We start from the raw sequence: 21,517 nt of genomic DNA, 5'->3' as shown, positions 1-21,517 counted from the left end.
AAAGCCCCTGTGTGCATTTTTCCAAGTGACTGTCTTGAGGCACTGGAAATGGAACCCAGGACTTCAGATGTCCTAGGCGAGCACTCTGCCATTGTGCCATAGCCAGGCCTAGGGTGCCTTTTTAATAACAGTGTTGTGTAACACAAAAAAAGCTTAAACAAAAAAACAAACAAACAAACAAAAATGTTTCATGGGAACTTCCTACAGGCACCTGTCTCCAGCCACAGTCATCAACAAAGCTTCTAGCAAAGTCAAGTATTAGGACCTTGGCAGCCGTTGAGCCACCATGCCTGTATGTCTGGTGGGAGGGGGGGTGTCAGGATCATTATGTGACAGTCCTCGTGATGAAGTTTTGGGGCCCTCCTGCTTTTTGAGCATCTGGCATTGGGTACTAGTTCACCATCTGATGAGATATTGTGAAGTGCTCACTGGAAAATATTGCAAATACATAAAGGACAGACTCAGTGACACATGTGCAGCAAGTGTCACGCCCTAGAAGACACAAGAGCAAGAAGGACGGCCCGACCACAAACCTGCTCTACTTCCTCCCCTCTCCCTCACCCTGCAGTGTGGTGTGGAGAGAGTGGGCACACCAGTGTTGATGGCCTCTCATCATCGCACAGGCTAACAGTTACCACAGACTGCGTCTGTGTGCCAGGCAGGCTCGGATGGCATTAATGGACTGGCATTCTAGGAGGGAGACTGTGCAGATGAGGAATGGGTCTAAATGATGGGACACAGTGCTCGCTCACCAAAACAGCCAAAGAGGCAAGTGAAAGGAATGCATGCATGACTGCCCCACTGTACTTGTCCCCACAGGCCACTTCGAGGCCCCACCATGGCTCTCTGTTGCAGGGAGCCATTACGGTTCCATCTCCCATGTGCTAATCTGTGTGAGTGGGTTTGGTATTTTAACATAAGGACCTGTAATGTTGGCGCGTGTCTGAAAGAGGGCATACAAACTAGGAAGGTCTCATCCATTCCACTTCTGCTCAAGCCACGAATAAGAACATAGCACTTCATTATTCAGCATAAGAAACCCCCAAATCGCTGGGCATTGGCGGTGCATGCCTTTAATCCCAGCACTCGGGAGGCAGAGGCAGGTGGATCTCTGTGAGTTCGAGGCCACCCTGGTCTCCAGAGCGAGTGCCAGGATAGGCTCCAAAGCTACAGAGAGAAACCCTGTCTCCAAAAACAAAACAAAACAAAACAAAAAGAAACCCCCAAATCAAGTTGTATTCATCTACATCTTTAAAGATCCCAATTGACTAATCAATTAATACTTAGAATTCCTACACCTGTCTTCACACATAAAGACACTCCTTAAAACGGCAAGGTCAGGGTTCTACAGAGACTGTCCTTCCTGCATGATGTGGGACACGCTGACACATGCTGAACAGGACTTCCAGGTACGAGCAGAAAGTTCGCTTCCCACCTTGCTTCAAGCTAGCTATAGAACAGACTATCCTCAGAACACAGGACTCACTGCACTGCAAGCTTCCACAATGCAGAGGAAAGTAACGTTAATGAACACGTGCTCATTCCTGACTCAGCAGCAGTCCATCTCTTCCTGGACCTGCAGCTGGGAGAGCAGCCAGGAGATGGCAGAGCAACTCCGGACACTGGACTACAGCCACCAAGAAACGGGGGCAGAAAAGGAGTCTGACATAAACCAAAAACTGTTTATATAGAACTCTCCAAGTAAGCTAAACACTGAACCTTTGCGCTAATTAGCCAGTATGCTAATTGACTTTGCTTTCATCTGTTTTAAGGCAATTTAAAAAAGAAAATCCTTGTCTCTTTGCTATTTCTGAACCAGAGACTAGGTGGAAGTGTGGTCTGCCCATAAAATACACCCTAGGAATCTACCACTCCTGTACTAGGACCCCTGTACTACAGAGCAGGCACCAATGGTTGAGTCTATTAAATATAGGAAGGCAATATGCTCTGAGTGTGTGCAAGTACACATTTGTGTACACAGGTGCTTGTAAACATGTGTGCTAGGCCAGCAGTTGACACTTACTCACTAACTCTCCACCTTACTTTTGGGGACAGAGTCTCTCACTGAACCTGGAGTTCAGCAGATCACGTTCTGTTGTCTACCCAGAAAACCCTGGGAACCCTTCCTCCTCTGCCTCCCTGGCATTGGAATCACCGGTGTGAGCTGCCATAGCAGCTTTCCCATTGGAGACAGGGATCTGAATTCCCACCTTTGTACTTGCACGCAATACCTGGCAGACTTCACCATCTTCCCAGCACCTGTTTTCATTCTGTGGTACTGGGGTATTGAACCCAGGATCTTGCACATACTAGGCAAGCTGTCTACCACTGAGCTATAATGATGTCCCCTTATCTGGAATGGCAATTTTTATTTGACAGAGAAACAAAGTCTACATATAGAATAAACTCTTTAATAAGAATAAGCTCTTTAAATGAACACCCTGAGGAGGGAACCATACCCTTTCTTTAAAGATTTATTTATTTATTATGTACAGAGTGTTCTGCCTACACACCAGAAGAGGGTGCCAGATCTCATTATAGATGGCTGCTGGGAATTGGACTCAGGACCTCTGGAAGAGCAGCCACAGCTCTTAACCTCTGAGCCATCTCTCCAGCCCCTCAGACCTTTCTTTATATGTGGAAAGAGTGACCTAATCCTTCCTAAAATGGCTGGAGGGAAGCAAAGATCTACACTTACCTGTTGTTCCTTCATATAGCAGCTGCCCCGTGCACTCATCAAGGTCTTTGTCCTCTAAGAGAGACTGGGATGCTCCTGAATCTGAATCCAGCAAGACCTGATTTTCGCCAAGGCCGATATCAGCAAAGTGGCTACTCAATCCACAGTCCTCAAAGTCAACAGTGAACTGGTGCAGAGAGGTGTCATGTGGAGACACCGGAAATGTGCTGTCCAAGACCAGGGGAGAGCCGGGAGGGGACAAGGACGAAAGAGAGGACCTGGAGGAGAGGGACGTCACTGACTTGGAGGCCTCAGTCAATGGAGGAGTGTGGCTGGGTGCTGCAGCTGCCACCCCACATAGTCCACTCTGCCCAGGCTGGCTGGGAGACTTGACCACCTCATTTTCGTGGATGGTGGTGATGGGTCCAGAAGGGATGTAACCACCCTTCTCTTGAAGAAGGAAGTCCAGTTTACACTGATAGTCTGCGTCCATCGAATCACCCTGGCTGGTGTAGTAGAGTTCACTGGAACTGAGGGAGTTGAGGGACCCTCTGCTGGAGGTGTTCAGAGAGCCCCGACTGGATGTCAGGGACCCCAGACTGCTCCCAGACGACATGGACAGTGTGCTGGAGGAGAGGCTGGGGAAGAACGGTACACTGTAAATTTGGCACTTTCCGAGAAACACAGCAACAGTGAGCACTGGTTCCTTCAGACAGGAAGGGGATGGAAACACCGATGCCTGGGAGTTAAATCTCTGTCCTGGGCAGAGGAACTTGCTGTTGGAACCATGATTCCCCTGCTCACTCATTAATATTAGCAACCTGGCTCTCCTCATACACTGAAGTAATTCTGGTCTTTTTAAACAGTACACGACACACATCCAGGAGTGGTGGCGCACATCTTTAATCCCAGCATTTCAGAGTCAGAGGTGGGGGGGTGGGGGGTGGGGGGTGTCCCTGTGAGTTCAAGGCCAGCCTAGTCTACATGGTCAGCTCCAGGACAGCCAGGGCTACACAGAGAGACCCAGTCTCCAAAAAAATTATAAATAAATATGTAAATAACCATTAAATTTTTAAAAAGAATTTGACAATGATAAAGGCGGGTAAAGTGGGGCACACCTTTAATCCCAACACTCATGGTTCAGAAACAGGTGCATCTCTGAGTTCAAGTCTAGTATGATCTATATAGTGAGTTCCAGGACAGCTAGGGCTACATAGTGAGATCACCGTCCCCAACTACTGTGATACACCTTTTGCATAAGTTTAAATCAAATCAAATGCCTATTTGTAAGTCAACTTGCAGAGCCATCCACAGAAAATTCATGCTTTAAAAATACTAGGAAAGACTGATAGTGTCAGTGTAGCTACTGTGGCTAGGAAGAAAAGGCACATATGAAGGCATAAGACAACAGACCCATGAGCTCACATATGTAAGACTCAATATTCTAGAGAGATGGCTCAGAGGTTAAGAGCACTGGCTGCTCTTCCAGAGGTCCTGAGCTCAATTCCCAGCACCCGCATGGTGGCTCACAACCATCCCTAATGAGATCAGATGACCTCTTTTGGTCTGCAGGCATAACATGCAGGCAGAACACTGCATACATAATAAATAAATAAATAATCTTTAAAAGTGAGTCAATCAATCAATCAATCAAAAAAAGAGTAAATATTCTAATCGGTCTAAGAAAGTCACGGGCAGCTATTTCACAGTAGATCGCTTCCATTTTGCTTGGTTAAAAGTGGGACGATGGCAGAAACAGGCTATTTTCCTAAGTTTTCAGATATTTCAAAATGCATTCCAAACTTAAATATGAAGTTTATAGGGGGAAAACTGTTTCTACATTTGGCAATTTAAACATTAATTGAGCAGTACTTTAAAGAGCTAAAACCAACCAACGAGGAGCCAGGACCTGCCTGGAGGCTATGATGCATCTTTCTTCAAGGACCTGACAAGCTTACCTTTTAAGTTGTGAATACAAATAAGTAGTTAATTTAGTAGTTTCTTCAAGTTTCTGTAGCAGCTCTTTTCTTTTCTCCTCTAATTTCAACCTAGAAAAAGAAATAAAAAAAAAAAACAAAAAAAAATTAAATTTCAAATAATGTAGAAACCAAAGCTAAACAATAGAAAACCTCAGTATCCCAGAATCATGCGTAAGAGGGGTACATCTGGATGAACTTGATAAAGAGAAAACACACAAGAGGCAAAGCTTTACAGCCATGATACATGAAGCTGGCGGGGTTGTGTCCAGTCCCAAAGCCAGGAAAACTTTAAAATGTTGACAGTGTAAACTTTTCTTAGGCTGGTAAATGATCTGGCCCCAGTCACAGAGAAAACAGCAGCAATGTCGACCACAGCAAAAGCCTAAGCACAGCCCGGGACTGCAGGCTGGCTTCTTGTTCGGAAAACATTAGGTAGCAATAGTAAGGAAGTGTAAAAGCCAACCTGAAGTACTGAGTTTAGCAAGCACTATTGTTACACAGCACTTAACGATGAACACTCCAATGCTAATTTCCTGGGAGGTTTAATGTTGGGAAAGATGCTGCTATAGGCTAACCTGCCATTACATTTTCAGCAAGAAGTCCAAGAGTGTCTCCTTCCTAGCTCCATCCTGCCTCATCACCTGGAGCAGATTATCATACAGTTAGAGTACTGGAGAATTTTATCTTGAAACAAATTCATTTCAAAATAGTTCAGGCATCCAAAGAAAAGCTTAGTGCCTGCACAAACCGCATCAGCCGAGGGGGCCTGATACGTCATCCAGAAAAGCAGTACTCGGTGCCCAGTCTGGGATTTGCTGTTTGTGAGCCCAGTATCCTTTGGCAAGCCAGCGGCTAGCGGGGCTCACCTTGCTTATCTGTGAATGATTGTTATGATCCTTCTGTGTCTACCTGATAAGGCAGTTAAAGGGATCAAACAGAGTAAGGCATGGGAAAGTGGTCTACAGGCCAAAGAACAATCACATTTGTTCACAGCCCTGCAAGGTGGTGATATACACAATTAGCCACATTGCTTTGGAGAAAAGGAGTGTCTCCCCAATTTCCAACCACTTTGAAATTGTATGCATATCTTGGGTAATGAGGGGAAAGACTCGATTTATAGGTAACTACCTTTTGATGTGTCAACAACAGAATTTCCATTATATGTTACAATTAAAAAGCAATTCTTGCCATTTTCTAGAATACCTCCTTGAAAGTTTTATAGCTTCATTTTTTAAAAAGATTTATTTATTATGCATACAGTGTTTGCTTACATGCCTGCAGGCCAGAGGAGGGCACCAAATCTCATTACAGATGGTTATGAGCCACCATGTGGTTGCCAGGAATTGAACTCAGGACCTCTGGAAGAACAGCCAGTGCTCTTAACCTCTGAGCCATCTCTCCAGCCCTATAGCTTCATTTTTAAGAAGTGCAGTCTATTTTTTAAAATCGCTCAAACAACTCAATCAGGAAGAAAAATTAACATAAAGATGAACTGAATCAGAAGGCACAAGGCCCCAAACACTGCCAAAACATGTGTCTCTAGCAACAGGTGAAATACTTCAGAAATAAGTAACATTTTCAAACTAAATATCACATAAGAAATTTCCTCATGTTCTAAGGGGCTCTGATACCACATCATGGAGGATGATGTCCTCTGTTCTTAAGGCCATGATGACGCTCAGGGGCTGCTGTGCCAGTTCCTGCAGGCTGTCTCTCAACTACTGGTGCTTGGTTTTGTGTTCATGTGTACTCTCGTGTGTGTGTGGGTGCGCTTTTGCATGAGTGTGTGCATGCGTGTGTACACACCAGAGGCTGATGTTGATGTCTGGTATCTTTTGAAGATCTTTTTTTTTACCTTATTTATTTTTCTTTTTATTTTATGTGTATAGCTGTTTTGTCTGCATGTATGTCTGTGTACCACATGCGTGCATTGCCTGTGGAGGTCAGAAGAGGGTGCCAGGCCCCCCAGGACTGGAGTTACACCTAGTTATGAACCACCATGTGGGTGCTGGGAACTGCATCTATGTCCTATAAGAACAACAAGTGGTCTTAACCACTGAGCCACCTCTCCAGTCTCTACCTTTTCTTTTAAGACATTGGATTCACTGGCACTTATGGACTGGATAGTCCCCAGGATCCACCCTTGCACTAGGAATGCAGACACTTGTAGCCATGCTTGGCTTTTTAATTTCGTAAATGCAGGTCTATGGCTCCAAAGTCAGCCCTCATGCATACAGAACAGACACTCCAGGCCATCTCCAAAGGCCCCACATCGGTGTTCTCAGTCACATGTTCCCCCAAATGACACTAAGGTCCTAGAAGGAGGGCATCGGCTCTTCCTCTCTCCTCTATACAAACTTCTTGCTGGTGTCACTTGAAGGGTGATAAAGGAACCTGAAAAGCCACAGAAATCTCGTAGTAGGGCAGCAGCTTCTGCCCTTAATGTAAACATCAGGCCTTGTCAGACAAAGGCAGCTGGAAGTCTTCCTCAGACTCTAGGTGACAAGGTCCTCCTTATCCCGGGAATTATGAACACGGTCCTCTTCCTGAGCTTGGCTCTCTATGATCCTTTCCAGTCCTGAGCTTCTAGTTTCCTCAGGGAGAAAGAGGCTCATAAAGCGTAACCCCGACCCTGTATCCATCCTGTCTCTTCACTGCCCTTCATGCTGCCCTTGGCAACACATCAGGCCATCATCTCTGTCTCTACCTCAGCACCTGGAGGGAGAGAGGCACCACCTCTCCTGAACTCACACCTGGGATGGCACTCAAGCCATCAATACAGTGAAGCAGTCTCTCTTCCATTAAAAAATAAAAATAGATGGCACTCACATGCCTGGTCCATTTGTTTTAAGTCATCTTCAGATGCTTAGCAAAAAATGTTTAAGTAATGCAGGCATACTGATGATTTCTGGTGAGCCCTTGGAACTTGTGTGAAGCAGCAAAGACCTGTCAGCCACAGAAAACCACAGCTTACGGAATGCCAATGCTGTGGGTGAGAGTATGAAGGGTGCAGGACTAGAGAGAGAGGCTTCTCTTGATCAATAAACAGCTCTGGCTTGTGCAGATTGGCTTTATTACCGCTAGAGGGAGATGTCTGCCACTGCTGTGGGGTTCACTGCTATTGCTACACAGTGACAGCAGAAACAGGGATGCCTCAGAATCCATATAAGTTTAGTGACTTTGGAGACTACAGTTTGAGTTCAGCCCTGGAGTTATGAAGAACCCACAACAGGATAGGAAACAGGAAAGCTTGAGGCAAGGCAGCAGCAAGCTTTCATTGATTATGTCAGCACTAAGAAGAAAGAGAGGGTCTAGTGTTGACCATGCGCTCCATATGAAACAGAATTCTCCTTCCTAGGGTGTTTCTGGCCACCATCTGCTCTACCACTGAGGAGATGTGGCGTAGAGGGATGGGTTCTTACCTGCCAAGGTTCAAGGACAGCTGGATTGAAGCAACTAGCAAAAAATAAGTATATATAGTAGGAAGCAAGGATGAGTGGTAAGGAATAGGAAAAGGTGATGGAGTGAACAGTCAGGCCCTGCTGTGCTTGTCTGCATGGGTAGCAGAGGGCCTGGCGCTTCCTGCAGCACAAAGCTCTGCTCCTTAGGACATGTGGAAAGGAACTGTGAGCAATGATGGGGGAGCTGAGCTGATCAAAAAGAATGTTTGAGTCCCTCCCCCCTTGCACTGCAGCAGAGCAGTGGGATTTGCCCTTGGCCACAGACACTAAAAGGAAATCTGTATGCACTTGCTTGGTATGCCAAGTGGCTTGACTTCCAGAGGACTCAGAAAATCATCATATTACACAAATAGAAGATAGACACACCCCTCCCTGCTACTATCAGGTCAATGATAGATGGGCTGTGCAGGTGAAGTCAGCTGACCGCACTACCTATTCCCCATATGGCACAAACCCCGAGGCTGCTTCTCATTAAATATTATCATGATTTTATGTGTGTACTACGTAGCTCCTGCTTCTGCTGAGTCCCAACTAGAAATTTGACTGTCATTATGTATGTGTAAACCAAGTATAAAAGTCACTCAAGAACAAACCATCCCCAATAAAAAAGACAAGCAAGATGCATGGCATGCCTGTAAATGTGGATAAGATGAACTCATTCCCTGTCTCCCAGCAACAAAGCTAACGGAGGACCAGAGGCCTGTCCAGACTGACGAGCCACAAAGGACAAGAGAGATTTACACTTAGCACATTAGATGAGCATGGAGAGTGGGGAATCTCACAACCCTGGTTCTATTACTCAAAGATTCAACCAACTGTGGAAAACCCTGAGTTTGTACTGATCACATATGGACCTTTACCTTATCGTTGTTCCGTAAACTACACAGTATTACAGCTATTTCCATAATATTTATTTTGTGTTAGGAACTGTAAATAATCTAGAAAACACTCAAAGCTTGTATGTGTACGTTTTCTGTTAACACTACATGTGTGATTTGTACAGGGGGATTGTGGTTTGGGGATCTGTGAGGGGACCTGGAACCAACCCCCTGGGACATCCAGATAACACGATCCACGGTATTCAGCAAGTGCTGTATAGTGTGCTATACACAGGGAACCCACAAAGGCTGTCTGCTTCATTACGTCCGCTACTGAGTCTTCGGGAAATTTAAATTGTACAAAAGCAGACCAGTGTCACTCACCCTTCCCTTCTCCTTACTCTTGTGCCTGTGGGTGCTTATTACCTCCGTCCTTCCTCGATTCTAGAACTAGCTCTTCTATCAGCTCTAGACAGAGAAGGCAAAGGAAGGTGGATGAGAAGTGAAGATGAGGCAACGGTGAGAATTTGGCCGAATGTGTGCAGTCTACAGAGTGTTTGCCTTGGAATACCTGCTCATGTTCCCTAATACAAGGATGCTGCAGCCACATGAAGCATCACCAGGACTCATCCAAATGGCTAAACTTAAAATATGCACGTTAAGACCTAATCAGGAAGGGTGGTTTTCCCTTCCCCGCCACAGTTCCCATACTTTCAAAATATTTTAACATTTAAAGCTCTAGACATCTATTGAGAAATAGGGATTAGAAGGCAAGAGACAGAGGATGAAAAAAACAAAAAGAAACTGGCTTCTGGATGGATGTCTGAACTTATTTCCAGGTCACTAGGGACACACGTGGAGTCACTCAGGGCAGACACTGCCCCTTCTGTGCTGGTCTATGATGCACACTGGTTCCGAAGGGCCACAGTTTGTCGACAAACAAGCAAGATCTATGTAGGCACAGGGCTGTTGTTGCAAGTGTATTCACATTCAAGGGACACATGTGTCCTCTGATTAACACTCCTGCCGGTCTGCTTGAGGCACTGGGTATTTTAGAATAAACAACTCACACCTTCCCACAGAAAAATCCAAAGGTTGCTCAGAATGACTACTGCCTCTGCCTCAGAAGCGGGTTTCAGCTGACAAGCCACATACAAGGAACATCTTGCGACTGATTAAGATATCAAAGAGAGCAAGCTGTCTATTCCTCTCCTTTTGAAATCAAAAGCAATAAACACATGATTTCTTGTCAGTATAAAAAACAAACCTAGGAAGGCTCACTTGCTGTATGAACAGTCTAGATCGTCTTCCTCACAGAGCAACAGTTTATAGCTATTGCTAACAGACTTGCTCAGGGATGGACCACATTCCTGATTTATGTCAACATTCCTTAGTTACTAGACATCTGTCATGAGCACTTTCACATTCCTAGTAGACACAGAGGAACTGATACTCCAGGGCATAGGAGGGCGAGCTTTATTGCTCTGCAAAAAGGAAACTGTTTTGCGCTATTTCTGAGTCCACTAACAGCAGAAGTTATTTAAGATTTCCAAATCCAGGGAAATGTCACCATAAGAGACAACCACAGGTTCAAGTCACCCTGTTCCCAGAAAACAATCACACCTCTCGGCCAGAGCCCTGCTAGGCAAGCCCCTCGAGGACATGAGCTCCTCCTCCAGTCGCTGGCGCTCTGCCTCCAGGCGTTCCAGCTCGTCCTGTGTGCGTTTCTGTGGTGTGATGAACTGCAGCTCTTTCAAAAGCTCTTCTTTCTCATTGATCAGCATCAGCTTCTCCTTCTCGATGTCCAGGGCCCCGGGCCAGGCTTCACTGTCCAACTTTGACAGTTCAATTTTCAAGTTAGCCATGCTAAAAGACATAGAAGACATTCAAGTTTAGGACTCCCAGGAAATGGGAATATGAGCCCAGGCTATGTCTGGGTGCAGTTGCAATCTATGTCTTTCCAAAGGGCAAGCAGCAGCCACACACTCCAGGTCACATGAACAGAAGCATCTAAAGTAGAGGACCTCAGGCAGGCATCTGTGATATGTGTGGAGTCATGGCAGGGCTAGCTAGAAGCTTCCATTAGGAAACAAACAAATGTGTCAGGGTGCCCCAATATGCCATGGTTGTAGGTTAGCATCCTCTGGGGAAAACTTCTGTCCCCCAGTCAAAGATGACTTCTAGAACTGGGTAGAAACTGAGGTAGTAGCGGATTACAGAAGGAAGAAATGAGAAAGGAGAGGAGACTTGATCAACTCATATTATGGCAAAACCAATTCTTTAAGATCTCAATATCACCAAGGACGATGAGCAAGGCCTCGCTTCCTCCACCCCTTTTCTCAAACCTCACTCTGGGAAATCGCCCCTATCAGGACTTCCCACAAGAACTACGGAGCAACTGGTACTGACACAAGAAATCCATATCCCTAAATGCATATCCACATAAACCAGTGGGTGATTGCTTTGGCTGCTGTGGCAGCACACACCACATAAGAAAAACAGATAGAAAAGGGGATGATTTTCCTATTTTGTAGGAAGAAACTATGAAGAAAAGGAAGAAACTATTAGGAAAAAACAGCTCCAAGAAAAAGGTGTGCCTTAGGTTTCTTGTGGTTTGTTAGAAAGCAAAATCTTGGGTACATATGCAGTATACTTCTCTTTCAAGATCCTGTCAGCACTTACCAGATATATAACATTAGCTGTTCTTCAGTTTTAACATAAAATCATAAACAACTGTCTCAACGTACAATGGAAAATTAATCATCAAATTGCTAAATAAGCATGATATTATTAGCTTCATTGAGCGTATAAAACAAAAGCTGGAGGAGAGGAGGAAAATGCATTTTCCACATACGCAAAAACCTTTGAGAGTCACCTTCCAGGCAGTATCACCAGAAACCCTAAAACCAATTCCAAGTAACACACCACTGCAGTCAAATGGCAAAGAAGCAATGGCCTAAGTTTTGATATGACCAAAGTAGCCAATTGAGTTGGGAGTACCAGCAAGGTGCCGGGAAGAAAGGTATCTATTAATTACTTGAGGGCACATGATTAGGTAGACATTGATTTTATTTTGGAATGGGCACACAGATCTGGCGGGGATAAAGTGAAGTGGACTTCCAGGAACTAGGAAGGGAAGTGTCACATAAGCTCTAGAAGTAACTAACTGTTACAGTTGGTCACTGTAGAGGGAAAGGTCAAGATGAGCCAAAGGCAGCAAGGTGGCGTCCAAGAGGAGCCATACTGCAAGCCCTGGCGCCCTATAGTTCTGCATTATGGCCATTAGACTTCAGAAACCAGACATAAATCTTGGGCTTTGTTTATGGCAGAACCGAGGAATTCTGGCTGTTATAGGGTTGTACCCCTGACAGCAAGAGGACTCTAGAACATGCCACCCCGGAATAGCTATCCCATCACTGGGCCTCCATAGCAAAGATCAACCCTCAAAACCTACTGAAGGCAAGCGCCAGTTCTGCTCCTGGAAAGGGATAATATAATTAAAAAAGCTTTCCTACCCTCAAGACATTTAAAATCTGTTGGGGGAAGTTAAAGACATTAAAATTAGCTGAGTTAAATGTCACTCAGAATGACCAAGGGACTTGTTCAAGGTCATGTGGTTAATCATTTGTGGAATGAAGCTTGGTTTCTGTTCAGTAAATTGAAGACCCAAGTACTATTTGAAACACTGGGAAACACAGAGGCAAATACTGCAGTAATATTCATTTCACTTTGTTAAAGCCAGATGACCTTGAGGACCTATGGTCAATTACATTAAAACTGGGTCATCTCTAGTAATACTGGACACATCTGAGTGTCTGAGGTTCCCTCCTTATATAGGAGCCACAGTACTCTGGGAGGGCCTCATGGTCTGAGGGGGAACAAGATAAATTCCTTAGTCTCCTGTATGGTAGCAAAGCAGTTTCTCTTAATGTCTCCTAAATGATGAGAGTCAATGGCATTTTTAAGCTCTTAAAAGAAAAATAAGGACGCCGGGTGTTGGTGGCGCACACCTTTAATCCCAGCACTCGGGAGGCAGAGGCAGGCAGATCTCTGTGAGTTCGAGGCCAGCCTGGTCTCCAGAGCGAGTGCCAAGATAGGCTCCAAAGCTACACAGAGAAACCCTGTCTCGAAAAACCAAAAAAAGAAAAAGAAAAAGAAAAAGAAAAATAAGGAAGTCAATGGGATCACAGTGACCATCACCCTCAGAATGGGGTGACCTGCTGTATTAGGAGCCTGAGGTCTCTTGTTCTGTTACCCAGGAGAGACAAGGAATTAAAAAGATGTGAACACAAGAGCTTATGAAGTAATGGAGAGAGTCCCTCAACCTTCCCTGACCTGTCAGCACCTTCTAGATAGCAGTAGGGAGCCTTAGGGACAAAGGGCCACCCAGAGGTAAGTCCCCAGCAAAGGTGCAGGGTAGGGACACTGCACAGGGTGTTGGTCTAGGACGCAACCCATCTCACTTTGAATTGGATGTGTTATTTAAGCTCAAAACTTAAATAACAGAAGCGAGGGGTAAACTTTTATCCCCATACTTCTCATTAAATTCTCTTTATTCAAGCTGGGAACAGTGGCACATGCCTTTAATCCCAACGCTTGGGAGGGAAAGGCAGGTGGATCTCTTGAGTCTGAAGCAGCCTGATCTACAGAGTGAATTCCAGGACACCCAGTGTTACATGGAGAAACGGTCTCAAGAAAAAACAAAACAAAACAAAAAAACAAACCAATAAATAAAAAAAATAAATTAAAATTCTCTATTTTTCAGCTTTGTGGGGGAGTGGAGAGAGAGATACAAGACAGGAAGCAACGTTTTCAGGTTAAAGCAAAGATGAACTCTGAAAGGACCATCCTTGGAGGCCACCGACCTCAGCAAGACTGCCCCTGCCCCTCACCTTCTTTTGGCTTCTTCATATTGGAGACTCAGCCTGACCTTTTCAGCTAAATTTGATCTGCTCCGCACCCCAATCTAGTAAAAACAGAAGGAAAAAAGTCAATTAACTCTGCTAATGAATGAAGCAAACTGCTTTTGTTTCTAGGAAGCATAAGTAATTGAAAAGCTGGAGAAAATGGCTGTGGACCGGGAAGCACCAGTTAAAAGGCACTTACTCAGCAGGGGGAGGCATCCTTCAACCCAGGTTCATCTGCTTCACAAAGACTTTCGAACCACTCTCGCCACAGATTAAATTCAAGACAAAAATATCAGGCAAATGTGTCTGGTGTCTGAGAGTTTATGAAGGGTGTATAGGTCAATGAAATTTACGAAATGGAACTGATTTCTTTGCCAAAATTTCCATTATTTAACTCACAACTACACACAATGTAAACCAAAGAACCTCAGGAATTAATTTCAAACAGGTAAAAACCTACTGTCAGCACACATCTGCTTCATTTTCACAGAGTATGCATCTAAGAGGCATAAATTAAACCAGGAACCTAACAAAACTAAACACTTTGGTATGCTGTTCCCGCGGGACAGAGGGAAATAAGGATATACAGACCATAGGAAATATTTTCAAACATAAGCTATAATGCTCAAATACTCAACTTCAAATTTATAAAAACAATTTCTTTTTCAAAAACAAAACCCAAAAGTTCACACACATGGATCCGTGTGTCTGTGAGAGTCTATGGTGTGAGCGGGAGTCTGGGGAGGCCAGATCTGGCTGTTAGAGGTTGTGAGCTGCCTGGCACGGGTGCTGGGAGGCTCTGGGAGAGCAAGATACACTATTTAAAGGCTGAGCCATTCTCCAGTCCCTTCGTGTTAGCCTTAAAAAGTACCTATTCACGTTCACGTGAAGTGACTCCAATTCCTACGGCTGTAAACCGAGTTAGGGAGAAGTTAAACTTGGTTGTATTTCTACCTTTTCAGTAGCGTCCTTAAAGAAATGCAGCCAGGAAAGTGCCGACTGTGTGCATGCACTTGGCGCTTAGACAGAAAAAACACGGCTGTGACTTTTAAAATGAATCCGGAGGATGAGATACTGAATGCATACTACTCAGCTCCTATTCCAGCATCTCCCACCTTCCCATCACCACCAACCCCCCACATCCCACCCCACCCCACCCCATCATCCCATGGAGGGCAGCACTGGGCAGCTGATGCCCTCTGGCTACTTACATCTCCAGAAATGTTTGTCTGTGACCCAGCGTCAAGAGTCTGTCTGGACAGCGAGAGGTGAGAGTTCACAGGACTAGATCTCAGGTCTGGCTCCGAACTGCCCATGTTCTGATCCAAATGAAAGCGCCCCTGAAGCTTGGCAAGACTCTGTCAAGAAGCAAACAGCACCTCCTAAGACTAAGCACAGGAGGGCAGTCCCTTTCCATAATGTCACTAAAGGGAATGCGTGGTCCTGATGAAAGCTGCGACTTTCACAAGTATGTGATTCTGGAATGTGTGAGAGTACCGAAGCAGGTGCCCTCCTTCTCCTGTGGATCCTAGACTCTAGCTTTGTGTGCTTTGTGTGTGTCTGTGTGTGAGAGCCACATGTGTGCAGGCCAGAAGAGGGTGTCTGGTCAGGAAGTCTCCAGGAGCTCTCAGCAAGCCTCAGACTGCTGCCTCTTCTCAGCGTGGCTGGAGAATCAATACCTTCCCATCCTCAATGTGGCTGGAGAATGAAAGCCAGCTCTGAGAACCTGTTCCTGGCTTAAATGCTTCTCACGAGTCTTGGGATTAAAGGCATGGGCTCTGTTACTTTTTTAGACTAATTCAATCTCGTGTAGCCTTGGGTGTTTTTGTCTCCTGAATCCTGGGATTAAAGGTGTGTGCCACCACTGCCTGGCTTCTATGGCCAACTTGCATGACTGCTTTGCTATTTTGATATCCAGTGGCTTTAATAAATTATAAACAGTGTATCACCACACCATCCCTTAAGGTGCAATCTTGTCACTGTGACACCAGCCACATGAGGACTTAACTACAGGCTGAAAAATGGGGTCACACAATCTTGGGCTTTCAGCCTCTGACACTGTAAGGTAAACAAGCATCCTGTCCTTATAAGGTTGCTAGCTTTAGGAGTTTTGCTATAGCAACAGAGAACAGACTACTACAGAACTGCTCACTTAACATATCAGAAATGAAAGAACCATGAATATTTATAATGCGATCTCTCACTTTTAGATATACAGTAAGACAACTTCTTATTTGGAAAGGGCTATAATTTACAACTTTACACCTAGACAAGACCCAATATTCATTTATATTAATACTTGAGGTGGTTTTAAAGGGAATGGCACCATTAGGAGGTGTGGTCTTGTTAGAGTAGGTGTGGAGGATGGGTGGTCTGGTTCATCTCAGGCTATAGGAGGAAGGAAGGGAAACAACAGCCATCGAATATTTAATTTTCACCTTTCACAGGAACAGACAGATACTATTCGCATGCATATGTGCATATCATAAAACTCACATAGACGCAACAAGTTATGTGTTATAGAAAGGAACAAAGAAACATTTTGGTGAACGTGGGCAAGTCATTTCTGTTTTTCTCTCTGTAAATGGAAAAGATTAGTATTTTTTCCTTAGCTGTGGTGATGACATAGTTAACCAGTTTGGTAGCTTGTGACTAATATGTTTTAATGAAATGGAAGACACTGGAAAACAAACTCAGAGCACATTACCAGTATGAGGAAAAAGAGTATCGCTGTGGAATTGGTTCTGAGTGGCTTATCTTTAGGTGAACTTAATTGTGTTGTTGGATTTTTATGTAAAATACTTGTCGCTGTGCTCAAATAGGTTTGAAAGTCAGAGCCAATATCTGATTTCCCTTCTGGTTCTATTGTTTCCAGTGGGCTTAGGGGTGTGCCAATACACTAAGCTCTTCATATGGACACCAGGGTCCACCTCCCCCGAAATCTACTCAGTCTAAAAGGACATGTGAGCCCTGCCCTCACAAGGGACACCACAAGTTGGGAACTAACTCGTTCTCTATGTGCTCCTCAGAGCCCACAACAATCCAGGTTGGGCATGATCAGAACGAGAAGGGAGAGCTTCCTGGCCTCAGGGAGACAGACACAGATGTCCCACGACATACCTGCATCAGATCTTGCTTTTCTTTTTCTCCTGAGCTGATTGCTTTTCTTATAGACTTCAGTTCTGTCAGGATGGCTTTGGCTTCACTAAGTTCATACCCACTCTGGCCTCCAGACATCTTTTCATCAATTCTATTAAAAGAGGAGGAGATGAAGGAAAAGAAATTTTAAAAAGGTAAGTGCAGAAGAGATGCTGGTTTCGGGGACTCTTCTTGGAAGATGTCTTTGCACCATGGCTCTCAGAGGACACCACACAGACTGCATGCCTCTCCCCCCAGGCTCGACTTCTCCATCCACTACATCGTATTTTACCCCTTTCGGGCACAAACACAGTTTTGGCTGCTCCTGATGCTGGCTAAACCCAGTCTTTACCACACTCAGCCTTATCTGTACGCCAAGAAAGAAAACTTGCAGAGATGAACACTCTAGTGGCAAGGTGCAGCAGCAGCCGATGAAGTTCACGGCCATGACGCCCGAGCAATACCTGGCAGACCGTTGGCAGCATGGTCAGTCTTTAGTAAGCACCTGACAAATGCTTATTTGTACTAGTGAATCTCTTACAATATTTGGATTATGTGGCTTCTTGTTTCTGTCAGATATCTAAAAAGTATTTATTAGAGCTACGAATTGAGATGAAACTTCTTGCCTTGCTTGATGAGTTCGAGTTTAGGAAGAAGACAGATGGCAGATGTGTTCCTCCGCCAGTGTGTATTGAATAAACAGCTCCTCAGTGAGTCAATCTGTCCCGTGTCTCCATGGATGTACTTACTGTAAATCATTATCACTGCAGGCTAGAGGACTTGGAGAGTGTTTTGGAAGGGCTCAACCACATTTTCTACTTCTTCTTAAGAATTGTTGAGTCTTCTGGTCATGTTAGCATCCCGTTCTCCCCAGCTTTGGTGACTAAGGGGTTCCTTATGGATACATCTTGGGTTGTACTCAAAGGCCTCTGCCCCACCAGCCCTCAGCTCTACAGTTTATCAGGCCCATTTTAGGACTCATCAACAGACCCTCCAGAGAAATGGCAGACACTAAATCGGGAGAAACGGACTCTACGCTCATCTGGTTTAAGCCATTTAATAATTAATATGTACTTTCAGTGTGGAGGGTGCATCTGAATAAAACTCAATGCCATCTTAATCCCATTGCCAAACAAGGTTAACTCAAACAAGTGCAGTCTGTAGATAATGCATCTCCCCAAGTACTGTTTTAGTGAATATTTTATGCTACTGAACAAGCAATTAAGCTTTTAAAAGCCTAGCAAAATAAACTTGATTATAAGGTCATTTGATAATGAAGTACAGGCAATAGAGTCACAGAATTGCATACACACCACACACACACACACACACACACACACACACACACACACACACACACACACACACACACACACACACACACACACACACACACACACACACACACACACACACACGGTTTAGGGTAGGAGATGGTCCTTGGAGATCCCAATGACATTTTTTCCAAATGAAGAACTGAGGCCAAAAACCTTATGTAAATTTAACTCTGGAACCACACAGAACAGCTAGTAGGGTGACTGTTCTGAAGTTTCAGACCCTGGCTGAGGAATCTAACGACCACTAATCTAGAATACTTCATGAAAACAGCACTGTGAATATTGCTTAATTTCACTTATCTGGGAAGGGATTTATCAGTGCAAACTATGGCTCCTCGAGGAATTTTGTCCACCAGGTTAATGCAGGAAAAGGCTCGCTAGCAAAAAGAAACACTGTTTCCAAACGCTGTTTTGGCGTTTTCAAGGAAGGCACTTTATAAATTAAAAGCAAGCAAACAAAAACTGGAGACAAACTGGGATTTCATGAAACAGAAACTGTGTCAAAGTGACTTTCCAAAGCCAGAGTGATTTCTTCCCACCTGTGAAAACCCTCAATATGTAATGGTGACACATGCCCTTCATTCAGAAACACACTTTGCCATTTAAAAATAAAAAGCAAGGCTACACTACCAGTTTAAATTTACGAGTTTTACATTTGGGTGGCAATTTCTCAGCTGCCTTACTTAACTGTATTTGGAGCCCTCCCTCCTTTACATGAAATGTTCATTTCCACTTTTAGCTCCATGCTTTTACTCTTCCACTTTTCATGTCCCTCTTTTGACCTGACTATAAAAATATGAACGTGGTTTGATGGCTTATTAATTTTTTGGTGGCTGTCATTATAGAGCCATAGGCTTAGCCACCTTCTGCTTTTAAAATAAAGTACCATGCTTTTATTTTTCCGTGTTAGAATGAAAAGAAGCTTTATTTTCCCTATTTTTTTTTTTAATTTTAAAACGTTTACTCTATATCTGAAAGAGGTTTTCACTTGCATGCTTTCTCTGGAAAATGCGCCCCAGAGCCAGATTTTCATGGGAACCACACCTGCTTTTGATTTGCTAAGTGCTGCTATCATTTCCCATCTGGGGAGGCAGCATAGGGTGTTCTGGTGTCCTCCGAGACACAAGCCACACTACTGTTAGGCACAGACAAATTTGAGGCCATGAACCGAGTAACACAGACAGAAAGATACTTGTTCACCCAGCATAAAACTGTTGTGCCAAGTAAAATGAAATCTCAAGGATAAATCACATTATAACTCAAGATTCATAAAAAAGATCTCTGTCTAAGGCGAAGAAGTGAAATGTTACAGAAACCTGTCACAGCCACAACAAATACATAAACAAACAAATTTCTCCATGGAGTTAGCAGTGAGGTTTGTTTTTAAAGCGTAGTCTCTGGGCCCACTAGCTATCATTCAGTGTTTTAGTGGTATGGCGACAAGGGCTGAAGGAAAAGGCTTTGCTTTGTCTATACCTAACATCAACAGGAGAGATCTCTGTCCTTAGATATTCTATGTTTCTGTTCTTGGTTCATTCCCAGAGAAAGCCCGGATTTCTGCACAGATGTCTATTGTTTTCTCATGGAATGTCACCGACACAGTCTTAAAGATGCCTTAGATTCCTAGGAAAAGTGTTTGCAAGCACACTGCTTTGAAACAATAGAGTATTGTCACATCAACACACCAAAACCCAGCAAGTTTGGCTAACCTTTAACCCTGGGAGAGACACGACTTATAATTCCATGTGTCTTAAAATGTCTACCATATGGCTAAATATTGTGTGGCACTCTTTAAAAGTCTGTGTGATCTCCTCTTGCCCACAAAGCCCTGCTTTATGTTGATACACAATTACTAGATAACACATCTAGGTCATTCTAGTTTGCAGCCAGCTGAGGCTGCTGCAAGTCTAAACTGGAGACTTACTGAGAGACCATCAATTACACCTGGCATGGAGGTCTCTCCAGACTTCCTCACTTACTCTGTCAGGTTTGAGAAGCACTAGGGTGAACGGACCAATGAGCATTTTAGCCCCCTGATTCTATGAGGCAAGAAGGCTGAATTATAACGACAAATGTCTGAGATTACAGTCATGTGTCTGAGTGCTGGTCACGAGTAGTGGGTGGGCACCACAGACACAAGTCACCATTCAGCATGAACAACAATCAGCTCATGGTAGGCCAGTGACATTCATGAACCTTAATGGGGATAATGCCTCCAATGGCATGGGATTTCCTAAGAACAGAAGGCAGACTAGAACTTTATAGGCAAAAGGAATGGAGCTGGGTACTTCCAAGAGAGGTGGCTGCTGTTAGCCTGGCACTGCTAACACACTGCTGAGGAAGCTGCGGGGGAAGAACTTGAAACCGATCCTAACATGAAACTGGCCAGGAAAACCCCTAGGGATACTACCCTGCAGCTGATGGCACCCAGCCGTGCCCTAACAGGAGGATGTACAAAACATCTGGATGCTGTTATATAACACCTTTGGTGCTCTCTGTGGTCAAACCATTATGAAAACCATAGGCTTCTTCCTTTCCATCTGTGGACCGGGGACTGTGGGAGACAATGTCGCAGGGGAGCCTGACATGGTTCAGGGAGCATGAACCCCCCATCAGTAGAGAGAACAAGAGCTTCTACAGGCTGGAAATGGCATGGGTTCTTCCAGAACCAGCTACCTTTTCTCTTCTCTACACTTCCCCTTAACCTGGCCCATCTTAATGCCACCCCAGTGGCCTGCCCCCATTTAGAACTGGAATGCAAAAAACAGGGAACGTGGCAAAAGATGAGCAGGCCCCTCTGCAGAGCCTAACATGACCTGACTCCCTCAAGATGTGTCAGACTGAGCTCCACATGGTCTCTGGGACTGACAGAAAGGTAGATAGAATCCCAGGGAGAGCTCAGAGCCTCTCAGGTACGGCCCATACCAGTGAAGCCATCAAGGCAGACCTATACCACAATCAGAGAAGGCTGGCAGTAGTCCAGGACTCAACGTTAAAATTTTCACTTTGGTTTCTTTGGCTCATCTTCAATGACTAAGAAAAAAGTTCAGACCTTTTCAAAGTGTATAGATTTTTTTTTCCAAGTTTTTTTTTTTTTTTTTTTTTTTTTTTTTTTAGTTGATTGCTTTTGGACTTCTTGGCCCAGAGCTTTAAGCCTTTTACTTTCTATGTTTCTTTGAGAAATCTCTTATGTAATTGGT

At 44.4% G+C, this 21,517-nt stretch overlaps 1 protein-coding gene across 2 annotated transcripts in view; it reads right to left on the bottom strand.

The window, feature by feature from the left end:
* The window catches only part of Wwc2 (WW and C2 domain containing 2), a 152,954-nt gene that overhangs the window by 36,772 nt on the left and 94,665 nt on the right, over nucleotides 1-21,517 (bottom strand). For both annotated transcript variants that reach the window (XM_027391062.2, XM_027391063.2), the window contains exons 6-11: nucleotides 16,963-17,092; nucleotides 15,054-15,200; nucleotides 13,828-13,901; nucleotides 10,559-10,801; nucleotides 4,636-4,725; nucleotides 2,699-3,315 (exon numbers count right to left, since the gene is read on the bottom strand). In XM_027391062.2, the coding sequence (XP_027246863.1) occupies nucleotides 2,699-3,315; nucleotides 4,636-4,725; nucleotides 10,559-10,801; nucleotides 13,828-13,901; nucleotides 15,054-15,200; nucleotides 16,963-17,092 (1,301 nt within the window). The remainder of the gene's footprint in view (nucleotides 1-2,698; nucleotides 3,316-4,635; nucleotides 4,726-10,558; nucleotides 10,802-13,827; nucleotides 13,902-15,053; nucleotides 15,201-16,962; nucleotides 17,093-21,517) is intronic.

The sequence above is a fragment of the Cricetulus griseus genome, assembly GCF_003668045.3.
Source record: "Cricetulus griseus strain 17A/GY chromosome 1 unlocalized genomic scaffold, alternate assembly CriGri-PICRH-1.0 chr1_1, whole genome shotgun sequence".
In the NCBI taxonomy this organism is placed as follows: Eukaryota; Metazoa; Chordata; class Mammalia; order Rodentia; family Cricetidae; genus Cricetulus; species Cricetulus griseus.
Note: the sequence above shows the minus strand (reverse complement) of the source record. Positions and strands in the feature narration are given on the sequence as shown.